The sequence below is a fragment of the Lissotriton helveticus genome, chromosome 9 (genome assembly GCF_964261635.1).
Source record: "Lissotriton helveticus chromosome 9, aLisHel1.1, whole genome shotgun sequence".
Classification (NCBI taxonomy): Eukaryota; Metazoa; Chordata; class Amphibia; order Caudata; family Salamandridae; genus Lissotriton; species Lissotriton helveticus.
This window is the reverse complement of record NC_136070.1, coordinates 741,047,850-741,065,571: the sequence shown is the minus strand read 5'-3', so window position 1 is coordinate 741,065,571 and position 17,722 is coordinate 741,047,850. Positions and strand designations below refer to the sequence as shown.

Here is a 17,722-nt window from a genome sequence, read left to right as displayed (position 1 = left end):
CAGACGTTTTGAAAACCCATTTACGGCCGCAATTGAATTTGAATTTAAAATATTTATTAAGCGCAACGTTCACCATGCGGTTTCTTGGCGCTATGGAGGCAATAATTAGCAGTAAAACAACAAAAAAACTGGTGGGATAACAAGAAAAGAATTTACATTGGGAAGGCTTGAGTAAAAAGAAGGGTCTTAAGATCTTTACGGAAGGTGGGATAGTGTGTGGCCAAACGCAAGTGATCGGGGAGGGAGTTCCAAAAGGAGGGTGCCAAGACAGAGAAATTGGATCCGCCCCATTTCTTGCGTCTATACCGGGGAACCTGAAGGAGTGATTGAGTGGATGACCGTAGCTCACGGGCAGGGATGTACTCTTTTATTAGAGAAGAAATGAAGGCAGGGGCAGTCCCTTGGCGTGCCTGGAAGACCATACATCCAGTCTTAAAAAGAGATCGCTCCTTAACAGGCAGCCAATGTAGTGCTTTCAGCAAGGGGGTAGAATGCAATTGCCCTAACCATACCATTAACCTTAATTTTATGTTGAGCAGCCCATGTACCATTCTCATCGAAAAGAACCCCCAGGTAAATAAAAGAGGTTACCCTGGTAACTTCGGAGCCTTCTCAATAAAAAGGCCTACAATTTCTTTTACTCTGGCGACCTACACTCATCACATGTGATTTAGCTAGGTTTACCCTTAAATCCAATAATTTCATAAAATTTCCAAATCCCTCTAGCAGCTTCTGTAGGCCGACTGATGTGCGCGATATCAAAACAGCATCGTCGGCATACAGAAGCACAGGGCAACGCTCCTGACCAATTTTAGGGCCATCTAAACCAACTACATCTAAAAACTTGCCTAAATTATTAATATAAAGAGTAAAAAGTAATGGGGCTAAAATGCAACCTTGTCGGACTCCACGACCAGAACTAAAGTGCCTAGTGCAATTACCATCTTGATCAATCCGTACCCGTGCAGAAAGGTTCTGATGCAGGTCAGCTAAACAATAAACAAGACTCTTTCCCATCCCCATCTCTAGAAGAACCTGCCAGAGCTTTGACCTGTTTACCAGGGCAAAAGCTGACGATAAATCCATAAACGCCAGCTGGAGTATTCCCCCTTTGGCTAAGGTGTATTTACCAATTAACAGGGATAAATTAAGACACTGGTCTTGGGTCCCCCTGCCACTTCTAAAACCGTATTGAAAATTCGATACTACCTTATTCTCGTCTAACCATCCCGTCAATTTTCCTAAGACCACCCTCCCCAGAACCTTTACAGCAGAATCAATTAGGGAGATCGGTCTGTAACATCGGGCATCTCCTCTACTACCCTTTTAAAAATGGGGACTATAATAGATGTAGCCCAGGAAGGTGGATGGTTTCCCTTTGCTGCAGTATTAAAGATTTTAGTCCGAACTTTTGCCCAAAAAACGGGATACATTTTGTATAAATCGGCTGGAACACCGTCTGGGCCTGGCGCCTTATTACTGGACATAGCCTTAATGGCCAGTACTACTTCCTCCTAATTAAAACTCAAAGGCGAGGTTGAGTCTCTTGAGACAGCACAGGGTACAAAATCTGTAGATGGGGGAGTCTCATATATAGCCCCAAAATGAGCTAACCACTGTACTTCGATGATATGACATTCTGCCACAGTATTACCACTATCAGAGAAAAAGGGCTTATTGACGATTTCCCAAAAACTGCGACTATTTTTTAGAACGTCAACCGACATCAAGGCCTCCCAAGCATCCTTTCTGATATTATTCTTCCTGGCTCTTACAGCTAACTTGTAGTCCTTTCTGAGTATGGCCAATTTGATCCTATTTTGTAGGATCTGTTTTATAGCACTCATTAACTTACTATGTGCCCGTGAACATGTGGTATCAAACCCTTTCTCGGCCATTTGTTGCCCCATTTTTACCGGGGCAGTTAGATTCAAGGATATTTGTTTACAGATAGCTGTAAAAGCCTCGATAACCGCTGTGCCCTCTGATATTACATCTAAACATATATTCAGCATGTCATTTACCAACAAGAAAAGTGTATCCAGAAAAATCTCAGGAATAATCTTTGTCCATTTCAGCCTTCTACCCTGATCAGTGGGTTAAATACTGATCTCCACCCTCGTATGACTCGTGGGTCGCCCCAAACCGCAATCTTTATTTAGTTCCAAAATGACCGGATTGTGATCACTAAAATGCAAATATTTCGCACTATAAAAATAAACACAGGGCAACAGGAGGGGGGCAAGAAAATGTAATCAATCACAGTATTACAGCCTCTGGCTGTAATAGTAGTAATTGTAATTGAGTCAATTGTACTGGCTTCATAGAGATCCATTACTGCTAGGACCTCTTCCAGGCATTCCCCCTGTCTATTATGCTCAAAGTGAGGTACGGCATATACTGTAGAATCACCACTCTCCAATCTCCCCTGACAATCCTGCCTGCACGGATGTATATTAAAATCGCCCAATATAATAACCGGATGGTAAGTGGTTTGATTTTCCCTATACTCCTCTAAAAAGGATTTTAAAATTAACAGATGTTCAATTCCAGTGGAGCAATCTGCCGAGTTATAAAAATTAACTACCAAAAGTTTAATGGAGTTATGATCCTTCAGTTCTACTGCTAAACAATGGGGTGTCCCCACTTCAACCCTTTTATACATCCACGGCAATTTAACAGAGAATAACAGAAGAAGCCCCCCTTTGGCTCTACCAGAGGAAGCAAATTCCGCTGGCTGGGAAAAAGATGTATAACCATCCAGCCACCATTCTCCCTCCGTGTCCCAGGTCTCCTGAAGCCCCACCAGATCATACGAGTTAATCAACTATAGCCACTTAGGATCATCTTTCTTAGAACTTAAGCCAGAAATATTCCAGCTCAAGATACCAAACTTGGACATATTTTGATTACTTGGTCCACAGGGCTTAATATTCTCAGGGTTAATACTCTGATTAGAAATAACTGTTTTCAGTCAGTCATTTTCATCCAAGGTAGTCGGGGGTGGTGATCTATTTACACTGTGATTATTTTGTCCCTCTGTACTTAACATCAAAAGATTGGGTCCTCCCCCCTGTGCACCAGATGGTAAGCTCCCATTGTTTGAGTTATTTACATATTGACTGAATCATGTTAAACAGTCATTTACAGACCTCGGTTTAGCTTTTCTGTGTACATCACCCTCTAACTGTTTGTCCTTTTCTAAGACCAAGTTAGGAGAGGCTTTTATAAATAAGTGTGATTTAGATTGCTAGCAACGCAATCAATCAAAGCAAACCCATGGTTCTATTTTACCACAACCTGCCTAGAGCTGCTACAAGCAATGACTCTTCTATTTCTTTTGTCTCAAACAATTTGCACCATTATTTATTAATGAGAATGAGACTGCACTTTTTTCCCTTAATGTTAGGTTATCCAGCAAATCTTTTGAATGATCTGGAGCACACCCATATTGTTTCTCACTTGTTTTTTCCTGAATTCATAAGTTCGGCGTGCATGGACCCATATAATGCTCCGTTCCAGTGAGCACTCATGATACTTCCAAAAATATGGACCTGCCTTTTGTAGATCCGAAAGGGTTGCATAGCCTTATGCACTAGTGTTTCAATTTCATCCTCTTAAACCAGAGTAATCAAGTCTTAACTCTTATTGATCATGCTTTTATTCACAGTTAATCAATCCATCACGTCAAAGACTCGGATTTCCACAATCTTCTGCATGTTGCTTATTCCAAAATTGCCCATCCAGGCCTATTCTAGAACAGTTAAACAGATTTCCGAGTTCTTCTATTTACGATCTCTACACCTAATTCATTTCGGTTTATTTTAAACCTTCTTCAGGGGTATCTGTAGTATGTAAAAGATATATATGCGTCTGTCAGCCACAAGATCATAATACTAATAACATCCAATCACTGATTTAATCATATAACGATAACATTAAAAATTCATCTGGAATAACCCTGCGAAGAACTGAAACATAGTGTGAATTAATCCACCCCTCTGCTTCCACCCGTGTAACGTCCAACAGAAAAAAGCGTTTATACTTGTGTCATTATTAATGTGCCCCACGTTTTTAACCCAAATTACTCGGCACCATACAGCCCCATATTTCCACCAAACTCATATAGTGCGCTCATCGCTGTATGTAAACTCACTCCCACGCCTCATGCTTGTCATTTCTCCCATTATCCTTTATATAAGCTCTAACATACCTGACGTAATCTTCTTTTGCAAGCACCTTGTTCTTCCCATGCGCGCACAACATAACTGAATAACCACCCAATGCTGACTCACTAACTTAAAAACTACGTTCCCAATCCCACCTGCAAAACCAAGATTAGCACGCATTGCGTCCACATATGCCCGCCCCACCAAAACTCCTTATTTAAAGAATTACCACCCATATCCTAAAGAACAAGTTACTTACCTTCGGTAACGATATATCTGTAAGAAACAGTAGTTAGTATTAGATTCCTTACCTTAGAATATCCCCAGGCGTCAGACTGGATCCGGAAATTTTTGCGTAGCAGTACCCATGCGCGTCGGTAGGCGTCGTCTGCGGCTCCGCGTCCGTCGTCGGCGCCGTGATGACGTCGTCGGAATACTTAGACGCCGCCTCCGCGTGCTGACGTCAGTTCTTAGACACAGCTTTTCCGCGCCAGAAATGCAGAGCCATGTTAAAACCCAACACTGGTGCCATTGAAACTCGGGCCCTGAAAGGAATGACCTTAACCCTAGATATCGGTTCGCAGAACGGGGAGGATGGGTGGGGCGGTAAGGAATCTAATACTAACTATCGTTTCTTACAGATATATCGTTACCGAAGGGAAGTAACTTGTTCATCTGAAAGAAACAGGTTAGTATTAGATTCCTTACCTTAGAATAGATACCCCAGCAATACCAACCCTGGTGGTGGGTCTGCGAACCAATAATCACACCAGAAAGTCTTGGAGGGCGGAACGGCCAAAGAAGCCATCCCTCCGGACTTGGCTGTCCAGGCAGTAGTGTCTTGCAAACGTGTGCAGCGATGCCCACGTGGCTGCCTGACAGATGTCCTGTAAGGGGACTCCCCGGCCCAGGGCAGTGCTAGCCGCCGTGGCCCGAGTGGAATGGGCCCGCAGCCCAACAGGAGGCTCCTTCCTCGCTAAGGAGTAACATGCCTTGATGCACAAGACGACCCACCGAGAGATGGTCCTCTTGTGCACCGCCCGTCCCTTCTTTGTGCCCACGTAACCAACAAATAGTTGGTCATCCACCCGGAACTGGCGTGTGCGATCTAGATAGAATAAAATTGTACGTTTTGGGTCCAGACGGTGTAGCCGCTCTTCCTCTTTACAGGGATGCGGTGGCGGAAAGAAGGTGGGCAAGGTGATAGACTGCCCGATATGGAAGGCCGTGACAACCTTGGGCAGGAAAGATGGCTTAGTCTGCAACACAACCTTGTCCGGATGGACAGAAAGGAAAGGGGGTGTACATGAAGAGCCTGGAGCACACTCACTCTCCTGGCAGAGGTGATGGCAACCAGGAAAACAGTCTTCAGAGTAAGAAGGCGGAGAGGACAGTTGTGGAGTGGCTCAAAGGGAGCGCACATCAGAAACGTAAGAACAAGGTTCAAGTCCCACTGAGGCATCACAAACGGAACAGGAGGGAACATGTGTGTGATGCCCTTCAGAAAATGAGTTACAATAGGGGACTTGAACAAAGAAGGTTGATCAGGCAGCCTTAGAAAGGCTGAAAGGGCAGAAAGGTAGCCCTTGATAGTGCCCAGAGCAGAGCCCTGCTGGACAAGAGAAAGAAGGAAGAGAAGAACCTGGGAAAGAGGGGCAGAAAGAGGATCCACATCCTTTGCTGTGCACCATGCCACAAATCTGTTCCACCTGCAGGCGTATACCGACTTTGTGGAGGGACGCCTGGCTGCCAGAATGACATTACAGACTTCAGGAGGCAAGTCAAATGGCCTCAACTGTCGCCGTTCAATCTCCAAGCATGGAGGTGGAGACTGAACAGGTTCGGGTGGACAAGAGAAAGAAGGAAGAGAAGAACCTGGGAAAGAGGGGCAGAAAGAGGATCCACATCCTTTGCTGTGCACCATGCCACAAATCTGTTCCACCTGCAGGCGTATACCGACTTTGTGGAGGGACGCCTGGCTGCCAGAATGACATTACAGACTTCAGGAGGCAAGTCAAATGGCCTCAACTGTCGCCGTTCAATCTCCAAGCATGGAGGTGGAGACTGAACAGGTTCGGGTGTAGAACCGTCCCCTGCTGCTGCGACAGAAGGCCCTCCTGAAGAGGCGGACGAACCGGGGGATCGACTGACATACTGAGTAGCTCTGGATACCAGTACCTTCGTGCCCAGTCCGGAGCCACAAAAATGACTTGGGCCCGGTCGCGTTTGATCCTCTTCAGCACTCTGGGCAGAAGTGGTATAGGCGGAAAGGCGTACAACAGACCGCAACTCCACTCGCGACCAAAAGCGTCTCCGAGCGAGTGCCGCCTTGGAAATTCCAACGCGCAGAACTGATGACATTGCGTGTTCTCTTCGGTGATGAATAGATCTAACCAAGGCTCTCACCACTGCTGAAAGAGGCCTTGCGCCACGTCCGGGTGCAGATGCCATTCGTGATCCATCATGCACCGACGGCTGAGCTAATCCGCCCTGGCGTTCAGAGAACCTGCCAGGTGTTGAATCACCAGGGTCACGCCCTGATGTTCCAGCCACTGCTAGAGGCGCAGAGCCTCCTGGCAAAGGGTCCACGATCCCACCCCGCCCTGTTTGTTGCAGTACCACATGGCGGTGGTGTTGTCCGTGAACACCTGCACTACACTCCCCCGGACAGAGGGGAGGAATGCCTTCAGTGCTAGACGAATCGCCCGTAGCTCCAAAAGGTTGATATGGAGCCGGGACTCCGCCGGAGACCAGAGGCCTCTGATCTCCGCCTCTCCCATGTGGCCTCCCCAGCCCTGGAGGGACGCGTCCGTCACAACTACGTGCTCCGGTTGGGGAAGGGAGAGGGATCTGTCGCTGACCCAATCGCGGTCCGTGAGCCACCACTGCAGCTGTCTTGCAGTGCCCTCCAAGATCAGGACATGGTCAGAGAGGTTGCCCTGATGCTGGGCCCACTGAAACTTCAGGTCCCACTGCAGAGCCCGCATCCGCCACCGGGCGTGATGCACCAGAAGGATGCAGGAGGCCATCAGCCCCAGAAGCCGCAGCGTCAACCTGACCGAGACCTGTGACAAAGGTTGAAAGAGTGGAATCAGAGCCTGAATGTCCCGAACCCGCTGTTCGGGAGGATAAACCCGAAACTGCGCCGAGTCGAGAACCGCTCTGATGAAGAGGAGCTTCTGAGAGGGGCACAGATGTGACTTCGGCACATTGATGGAAAACCCCAGCAGGTGCAGGAGGTCCGCCGTCGTCTGGAGGTGGCTGACGACTGTCTGGGGCGAGCCCGCCTTCAACAACCAGTCGTCGAGGTAGGGGAAGACTGAAACCCCTAACCTGCGCAGATGAGCTGCGACCACCGCCATCACCTTCGTGAACACCCGTGGGGCGCTGGTAAGGCCGAAGGGGAGTACGGTAAACTGAAAGTGCTCGTGGCCTACCGTGAACCGCAGGTAACGCCGGTGGGCCGGCAGGACGGGGATGTGGAAATAAGATTCCTGCAAGTCCAACGCTACCAACCAGTCTCCAGGGTCCAGGGCAGCTAAGACCCGAGCCAATGTCAGCATCTTGAACTTCTCCTTTGCCCTTCTTGGGTACCAGAAAGTAGTCGGAGTAGCAACCACACCCTACTTCTGGCCCAGGAACGCGCTCGATGGCCCCCTTGGCCAAGAGGGCCGTAACTTCCTCCAGCAGAAGTCGCAAATGATCCCCCGATATGCGGTGGTATAGCTGTGGCATGGCTGGAGGTGTCGCCTCGAAGGGCAGGGAGTAGCCCCTTCGGACGATTTGCAGCACCCACCTGTCCGATGTGACAGTGCGCCAGTGGAAGAGGTGTTGGCGAACCCTGCCCCCCACTGGCGTCACATGGGCCTGAAAGCACGGACTAGGAGGGTTTTGAGGTGGATGCTGCAGGGGAAGGTGTGCACTGACCTCGCAGTTGTCTCCAACCGCCTCCACGGCGGTTTCCACGGACGCCACCGCGTTGGAAGTTTGGCTTGCGTTGAGTGGCTGGCGGCACGTGTGGGGGCGCCCCTTACTTGGCCATGAAAGGAGCGAAAGGCACCCGATTGCTGGCGCGGGGTTGAGAGGCCCAAGGACCTGGCCGTAGCCCTGGAGTCCTTAAAGCACTCAAGCGCATGGTCTGCCTTGTCAAAAAGGCGACGGCCATCAAACGGCATGTCCATGAGAGTATTCTGGACATCAGCCGAGAAGTTGGCGGACCTCAACCAGGCGTGGCGACGAATCGCCACCGTCGTTGCCATCGCCCTGCCCAGTGAGTCTGTGATATCCAGCCCACACCGGATAGAATATCGTGCTGCATCCCGGCCTTCCACAAGGGCCTGGCAGAGTTTACCCCGTATCTCCAATGGACATTCTGGCAGCACTTCCGCGACCGTGTCCCACAGAGAGTGGGTGTAGCGGCCCAAGAGGCATGCGGTGTTGGAAGACCGCAGTCCCAGACTCAGGGAGAATACCTTCTTGCCGTACTGCGCATACCTCTTGGATTCCCTGTCCGGCGGGGCCGACGGGAATGCGGTCTGGGAATTGGAGGCCTGGGTGACCAGACTCTCGGGGGTGGGGTGGGTGGACAGGAAACATGGGTCGCCCGGGGCCGGACGGTGGCGTCTGGCCACGTTCCTATCTACGGGCGAACCCGTAGCGGGCCTGGACCAAGTGCCCAAAAGAACGTCAGCCAAGGCCTCGTTAAACAGCAGCAGAGGCTCAGCCGAGCATGACTGCGGTTTAAGAACCTCAGTGAGGAGGTTAGTCCTCATGGCCGCGACGGGAAGCTCAAGGCCCAAGGCCTTGGCTGCCCGCGTGAACACCACACTGTAGGTTGCCCCCTTCTCCGTAGCCACGGTAGGAGGCGAGACAAAACAAGTGTCTGGCGAGGTGTCCAGACCACTGGCATCCCCAAGTCCACCTGTCCAGTCCTCCTGGGACTGACACTCCCGTGTCAGAGGGTCCTCACACCCCTCCCAATACTCATCACCCATCTCCTGATATTCAGGGTGGTCAATGGATGGGGCCGGTTCGTTGAAGTAAAACTCCCCAATCGACGTCGAGAGCGGCGCCCAGCGGCGCCGCTCCGGTGCCGGAACCGGATCGAGGGAGGCACCGGGGACGGCACCGCCCAAAGACGGGGGACCTTGGGGACCGGCGCCGGTGAGGTCGTCAGGTCAACCGTTGACGACCCGGATCCAGAAGTGGATCCAGTGGGGCCCTGCGGCGCCAAGCCCTAAGGCACCGGCGTCGTCGGGGCTGAAGCAACCGCCGGCGCCGTAGCCCCCGACTCGCTAGGGCCCCCAGATGGGTCCGCTTGGCCCGAAGGCGCCGCGGAGCCCGTCGGAGGAGTGAGGGACCTCATGGCCACGAGGAAGCGCTCGATCTCCTCCGGTGTCGCGTGCTGCCCAGGGACCGCAGGGTATGGAGCAGGCCGCGACGCCCACGACTCCGACGGAGCCGCGTGGGCGGTGTCACCCGAACCCCCCGCCGCGTCGCACGAGCGTCGGGGGGAGTCGGAAGAGCAATGACGTCTCTTCGACTTCTTGTGCTTACCCGACGACTTCGAACCTGAGGAGTGATGTCGACTCCCGGAGCTAAGGTGGCTCCGACCCCGCGACCGGTCCCTCGACCTCCGTCCAGACCGGGACCTCTCACGGCGCGGGGCCGACTGCCGGAGTTCGAGTCGCTTGCGGGACCGCACCCGCCTAGCTTTCAAAGTCAGGGCCCGTCAGTCGGAGCAGGTCTTGTCGTCGTGATCGACGCCGAGACAGTGTAGACACCGGCAGTGAGGGTCGGTGACCGACATCAGCCGGTCGCAATCCTCACAGGGTTTAAAACCTGGTATCCCTACCGGCACCGTTCGGAGTCGAATAGACTCGAAAAGAGATCAAAAGGATCGTAAAAAGTTTAGGCAAAAAAATGACTAAGGTACCACTTTTTCCGGATCTGCGCTGCTGGCGCGGAAAAAAGAAGAACTGACGTCAGCACGCGGAGGCGGCGTCTAAGTACTCCGACGACGTCATCACGGCGCCCACGACGACGGACGCGGAGCCGCAGACGACGCCTACCGACGCGAAAGGGGACTGCTACGCAAAAAATTCCAGATCCAGTCTGACGCCTGGGGATATTCTAAGGTAAGGAATCTAATACTAACCTGTTTCTTTCAGATTCGTGTGTTTAAAAATAATTCACATCCTCATTTAATCTCAAAATCAACACATGCGTGAATCCCCGTAACATGGCCTCATGTCCAATAGTCACTTGATGTATATTAACTCCTTCATGTCGATAACTCTCATAAACAGTCTTTGACGTGACAACAAATCCTCCAATGCGCTTTGCTTATTTTCTTCCCTCAGGGTGCTAACCAGGGCTGGAACAGTTTTAATATACATCACCGTTTGAATGATCTGGAGCACACCCATGATATTTCCCACTTGTTCTTTTCTGAATTCATCAAGTTCGGTGTGCATGCACCCTTATAATGCTGCGTTCCAGTAAGCACTTATAATGAAACTCCAAAAATATGGGCCCGCCTTTTGAAGATCCAAAAGGGTTGCACAGCCTTATGCACTAGTGTTTAAATTTCATCTACTTAAACTACAGTAATCAAGTGTTAATTCTTATTGATCATGCTTTTATCCATTGTTAATCCATCACGTCAAAGACTCTGATTGCTACAATCTTATGCATGTTGTTTATTCCAAAATTGCCCATCCAGGCCTATCCCAGAACAGTTAAACCGATGTCCTACTGAAAAGTGAGAAAAAAACAAAAACTAAAAGGGAACAATTTGTTGGGAAATGGGTAAGGGAGGGGCCTGGGCCTGCAAGGGAACATTTAAGAACTGAGATCCGGTAAAAACATCTTTAAAATAAGAGGGCAGATTATGATTAAAAAGTATTGTAATATTAATGGAACGTGAGAAAGTGTTCAGGTCTGCTGTGTTTCGCAAGGGGCTTTAGGATAGGTTTGATCAGACGGGTAGGAAACCAAATTAGTGGTCCTGTAAAATAGCTTTGTAATGTGGCCAGAAAAGCCAAGTTACACAAAGGAAATAAGACATCAATACTTCCATACCTTTCAAGTCAACCCACATGCCAAAGACTGCTCACAACAAGAGCCCAAATAAGGAAACAACTCACCATGACGGTATTTTGGCCGGCACGTCACTTGTAGTCCAGTGACTTCCACAGTGCAATTTTCGGTGACTAGTGCAGACCATGGGATGGTAACGGAGATTGCACTGATAAAACCATCTATAATCTCCAAGGGAGCACCCAGCAACTCCAACTGCTCGTTCACTGACTGCAATGGAAGAGACAGAAATACATGTAAGATGTGATAAAGCATGTTTTTTGCGAAATAATCTTGCTTGATCAAATCTGCTCATAACTGTTTTAGTAACATAACAATGAATAATGATGTGCCTTTTTAACATTAATGTATATGGGAATATTTGAAGGTACAACGTGAAAATGTGCAAGAAAGGCACAACATGTTTAGTCAAATAAAAGCTGATGCAGCTACAAAGTTTAATATGCTGAAAGCCATTAAAGATTCTATGAATGATTTTACATGTTATGAGAGAGAGACTAGAGTAAATATGCATTTAGAATCATGCATGTAGAAAATATGAAATAGTAATAAATAGAAAACCCTTACAGAAAATGTTTGGTGAAATTTTTATCCTAATTTCGTAACAAGAAGAATACCAAATCCTATTATATTGTTTGATTAATTGAAAAGTTAGATGAATACTTATGGATTTAATTGGGATAATGAATCTTTAATTCCAATTTTCATTACGTGTTTCTTTCCTTTTCTAAAATATTAATGCATGTGTTTTACTCCTTAGGAAAATGATTACATGTTTTCTCTAACGTAGGCCACCGAAGAATGTATTGTCCTTGGTATGCAACGTTTACAACGAATTTTTTACAACGCACTACCATTACAACGCAGGCATTACCACGCAGGCATTACCACGCATACCATTACAACGCATTGCGCTGGGGGGTGCTCTAGGATAGGGAATACGTTTAATTTTCTATCCAACACCTTCCCTAGTGTCCACGGGGACTGGAGTTGGAATAGAAAATTATACTTACCACTATCCAGCACCTCAAAGCGCTATGCGTTGTAACGGTATTCGTTGTAAATACCGCGTTGTAAAGGTATGCTTGGTAAAAGTATGCGTTGTAACGTCATACATCCATTGTCCTTGGCTATTTCTAAAAAGTTGATTTATTTGTTTAACTATGCTTAGTGTATCACTAGGATTTCCTTTCTACGGGTAGAGTATTTCTTTTCTATTGAAACTTATGTCTACTAATGTTGCAAGCTGATGTGGAATTGAGCGCGAGGACATGGAATTATTAAAGTTTATTTCCTGCTTTTAACTCTAACAGCCTGACCAATGGAATTGCGTGAAACTTGGAATTTGCAACTTTAGGGGGATTGAACTTTTTAGCATTTGGGTATAATTACTACGGTGAGAAAAAAGAACTTGGGAGTAGCTGTTTCTATGAGAAGATAGCCTATGCTGCTGTACTCTCTATGCTACTCCGGCTGGCTATTATCCATGCAAATCCTGAGCGAGACTATCCTGATTATCTTGCACTTCATCGGCTGGTGATGTTGCTTAAGCTACACCTTTTCGGCCGAAGCGTTAGCTATTTCTGACTATTGCAAGCTGTGCATTAGTATTCTCGGATATGGGTTTGTATGAAATTCTGTATTGCATACTGAATTGCAATAATTTATTCTTTGTTTTTCTCTCTCTCTCTCCCCTCTCATGCGGTTATGGATTAGAAGATGTATTTGTAAATGAACTGCATTTCTTTGTTGTGAACTTACCTGTAATATTGAAATAACACAGAAATTATGATTCCCTATGTACTTGTGTTTTGACCATTCATATTTTGATATAGTTTAGATAAAAGTAACTTGATAAGTATTCAAGAGTTTTAAGTCTTTAATTAATGACTTATTAGACATAATGTGTACTCTGATTACAATTGCTGGACAGGCTTTTCCTTCACTATATGTCCTCATTGAGGGAAATAGTATCCGTCTCTTATTATTGAGTACCTATTAGCTCTACCAAAGATCTATCGGAAGACCTGATGTTTGTAAGTGGCGATTGAGATTTCATAGGCCCAAACTTTGGTTATGGTGGATAAATCCTATTTGTGATACAGTAGAGTTAATGTGAGTGATTATACAATGTATACCGTTTCCGCTGGATCAGATGCAATACTCATGCTAAGCATTGGCGTTTAATCAAAGATACTGGAACAATATACAACCAAACCCTCTCACAGAATTTATAGATCCACATGCCACCACATTATGTCAACATCATGCAGCAACTTTCAGAACTTTCTTACTAGAGCACAGACTCATGAGGACTTTAATCGAACCTCATTTGGACACAAAATGCTCCAGTTCTATTCAAAGCTTCCATTCCTGAGATTTCACCTACACATCAGTGCGAGGAGGGCCAGAAGGAAAGCCTGATTTGGTCCACAAAATGAGCTCGAGTTGACTCACAAAACCAGACTTAAATTGGCCCTCAAAATGCAGCTTCATTGAACCTAAGGAAAAAAGCTCGACATAGCACACATACACTATCTTGATGTCGCCAAAAAATACAGCTGATTTTGGCACATCAAATGCTGCTCAAATGGGCTTATGAAAAGCATCTAAATTAGGCAAAGGGATGCAATGAGTTCCACAGAGATCAGCAATAAAAGAAAGCAATTTTTGGGACCCATACATAGAGAAGGTAGAAAACACATCCATCCACTGTCCAGCTAACAGTTAAATAAAAATATTTTACATCAATGGTGAACATCTCTACAATAAATGACTACACACAAATCAGGCCATAACAAGTGTGAGAAGCTAGCTTGGTATATGGTGTACACTTATGTAAGTGGCACCTTGCACCAATCCAGACAACCCTTATGGGGATTTTAGTGGTCTTAGACAACCTTAGAAAGCTCTCTAAGTGGTAGTTTTACCACAACATAATCTCATAGGTATGGATGAAGTGAAAAAGAACCTCACAGTGTATTTATAAAAATAGGTATTTATTATAAGACACTCACTTCTAGTTGGAGATATACACAATGCACACAATACTATTCAAAGGTGAATTCAAGTGGAGAAGTACCTGCAAGCAGAGGGGACAGAGTCTATGCCACTCAGGAGTGACTAGGATGCACGAAAGACGAATGCCTACCGGTGTCGAGTGTCGTAGGGGAGATAATGGTGACCTTGGAGCTGCAACTGTGAGGACCAGCCGATGCTGTGGAAGACCAGGAGCCGTGCACGAGCAGTCTCACATCGGATGCAGAGAGTTGAGGGGTTGGTGTCTGTCGAGAGCACAAACAAGCCTTGGCAACTGCAAATAACGTGGACAGCAAAGACAGTGCAGTTGCGGGACTAGCAAGGTCCAGGTGACTCACCACAAGCAGGAGAGTCAGGGCAGGTCCCGAATAATCAGGGAAGCCCACAGATTTCAAAGATGACACTCAAGAGGACCCACAGGCCGGAGGCACTGGAGTCGCAAGAGGACCTCGAGCATCTCATCAAAGATGCCCACGGTGCAAGTGATGCGTGGAGGATGAAGATCTTGGTCACTGGAGATGCTTTAGGTAGGAGATACTTGGATTCCGTAGATCTTGGTGGAAGGAAGCCAACATGCCTTTGCAACCGCAAGTCGACGCGTTGCACAGGGGTTCGGTTCCTGCAGCCCTGACGATAGACACTGGCCTCAAACTTGGTGAGAGGGCAGGGCCGGCCTTGAGGGATCTGGAGAACCACCCCCTGTGTTGCAGAGTCTTCTGGAGTGCGTGGGAGCCCAGGATCAGCAGACCGGTCAGCTTAGTTGTGGTGCCTGCAGACACAGGGAAGTGACTCCTTCACTTCAAGGGAGATTCCTTCAGGTGTCTCGGATGCCCACAGGCCTTAGAAGGTTCCTATATGGAGCACAGGCACAGACGTTGCAGCAGACAAGCAGGGCGACTGGATCAGGAGCAGCAGGAGTCTTCCAAGTTGCAGCCTTGATGCCCAGAGCAAAGCCCAGCGAAATCCTGAGTGCCCAGACGGTCAAAAAAGAAATGGTGTCTTGAAATTAATCTTGGCCCACGACAAATGTAGAGACCCACCCTGTGATTCAGGGTTCCCTCCCAGGGGAGGGGTAGCATAGTGGGGAGGATACTCCCATGTCCTTTGTTCAGTTTCGAGTCGGAACGTGAGCCAACTGCTCCCTGAGCTGGTTTGAACTGGACTATGCAAGGAGGTCACCAAGTGTGCCCTTGAAACAGACTGAGTGGCGCCAGCATGTGCTGCCACCAGGCCCAAATACACTAAACTCTGTCTGGGAGGTGGTCACACCTCCCTGTGACCAAATACCTATTGTTCTGCCTTCCCCTGCTCGAGCTTGGCTCAGCAGCAGGAGGGCAAAATTGGCTCTCTGGTCGGCAGCAGTCATGTTGTGCTGTCCGGGTCTAGGAGACTGCAATTTGGGAGCACTGAAGGCCTGGAGCTTTACAGTGCATGGAATCATACCTCCCACACCATTCACGATGTGGAGGTATGATTGCAACATGTTTGATTCCAGTTTAGAGATGGTCATCGCGTTCTGACGGATGGCCACTCTATGTATCTTAATGGCTGATGCACTCACAGCCCAGGAGAATGGACTCAGAGTGGGGTGTCCTGCTCAAGCAGGTGCACCGTCACACTTAGAACCAAGCACACTGCCTTCCGGATTGGAAGAACTGCTTTAGGGGTGATATAGGTTTTCAGTGCAGTGACCCTAGATATATGTAAACCTACATCTTTCGTAAGTGGTGCTAGCACCCACATACATAGGTTGCAATGGCAGGCCTGTAGTTACAGTTTGAGTGGTCCCTCATGGGTGGCATAACACATGCTTCAGCCGTGGGGGACCCCTGATGTATCTATGCCCTGGGTAACTCAGTACCATATACTAGGGACTGATAAGGGTACACCAGTGTCCAATCTGGGATGTACCCAAGTACTTACAATACCAATTTAGAGGCAAAGGCACAGAGACTTGGGTCCTGATTAGCAGGATCCCACTTAGACTAGTCAGAAACAGTATAACACCAGGCAAGAAGTGGGAATAACCATAAAAGCAGATCCTACTTTCCTACAACAAGCATTGCATTTATTTATGTATTATGCTTTTAAATGAACAGATACATAAAAGCAAACACTGAAACAAACAACAACATGAACATGAATAAACCTTGAAAGAAATTGCACAGGGAGATACTATACAACCAAAGTACAAGATCTTTGCACGTAGCTCGAGTACCTGATACATGGGTGCTTCTGCACTTCATCTCAGCAGACTCGACTAACGCAGCCCAGCCCCAGTCTTGGCCACATCACATGTCCTACACACAACTGTTACGGTCCTTCTGCCCTCTGCCCAAGCCAGTCCTGTTCACCCACAGAAGTTTGTTTGTAACCCCAAATAGTTCATTAAACCACATTTTCCCTCAAAAAGAAAAGTGATGGATTTTTTCAAATACATTTTTTGTATACTTTAGTGTGTCACCCAAAGTGGATGGGTATGCCCAGACGTGGGACCCATGCACACTGTGTCACTGGAACCAAGCTGTACCGGGCTGATGAGACCAAAACAAGGGCGAAACCAGCCCTGAGGACCTGACTTGGCAGTTCGGGCTGGACTGATCCGACTGGAGCAGGGTCAAGACTGATTTGCATATAGATTGGTCCAAACTAAGGAACATGGTGTGCAAAATAACAATGGATTGGGATGCGGCCAGAGTAATTACCTGTGGCTGAGATTAGTTCAAGCATTCCATCCATCATTTTTTTTTTTTTTTTTTTTACAATTTAGGGTACCTCACGGGACCACTGCATTGGGGCCCACAGTACAATTTTTTTAATGTTTGATCCATGAAGGGTTCCACCAAGCTCCCATTAACTCCCCCCCCCCCTTACTGCAGGCATGGAAACCCAGTACCGGAGTCCTATAATGCTGAAGCAACATTTTATTCCAAGTTGCAGACTGCCAATCAGATCTCTCTGTACTGCAGGACGAGTACCAGTTCTCTGGTACCGTAAACCAGAGGATGTGAGATAAGCTCCCTCAGCCAAGCAGAGGGCACTGATTTTTTAAACTGCGGCACTACTGCAGGACCAAATGTTCAGATACACCCAACTTTTTAACCACTTTATAACCACCCCAAGCACCCTTTTAAATAAACATTTCTTAAAAACAGGATTTATACTAAAGAATAATAGGCATTGACAAAGTCAACAGGTTTTGCCGGTTTAGGACCTATTGGCATTGTCAGATTATTTTTAAGGATATTGCGCAGCAGCGCAGGCTTCTTTGTAACATGGCTTAAAGTAAATATAAACAAAGTAATGGCCGCACCATAGCTCTCTGTTTTTATTTAATTTAAAACATGTTGCACAGCAGCCCACGCTCCTGTTCAACACCTTTAAAAAACATAAACAAAGCCAAACACACCAGA

General features: G+C 47.5%; 1 protein-coding gene across 1 annotated transcript in view; it reads right to left on the bottom strand.

Moving 5' to 3' along the window:
* LOC144783273 (autophagy-related protein 2 homolog A-like) overlaps nt 1–17,722 on the bottom strand; it is a 397,715-nt gene that overhangs the window by 345,346 nt on the left and 34,647 nt on the right. Inside the window, exon 2 of the mRNA XM_078662337.1 lies at nt 11,318–11,480. Within this exon, the coding sequence (XP_078518463.1) occupies nt 11,318–11,480 (163 nt within the window). The remainder of the gene's footprint in view (nt 1–11,317; nt 11,481–17,722) is intronic.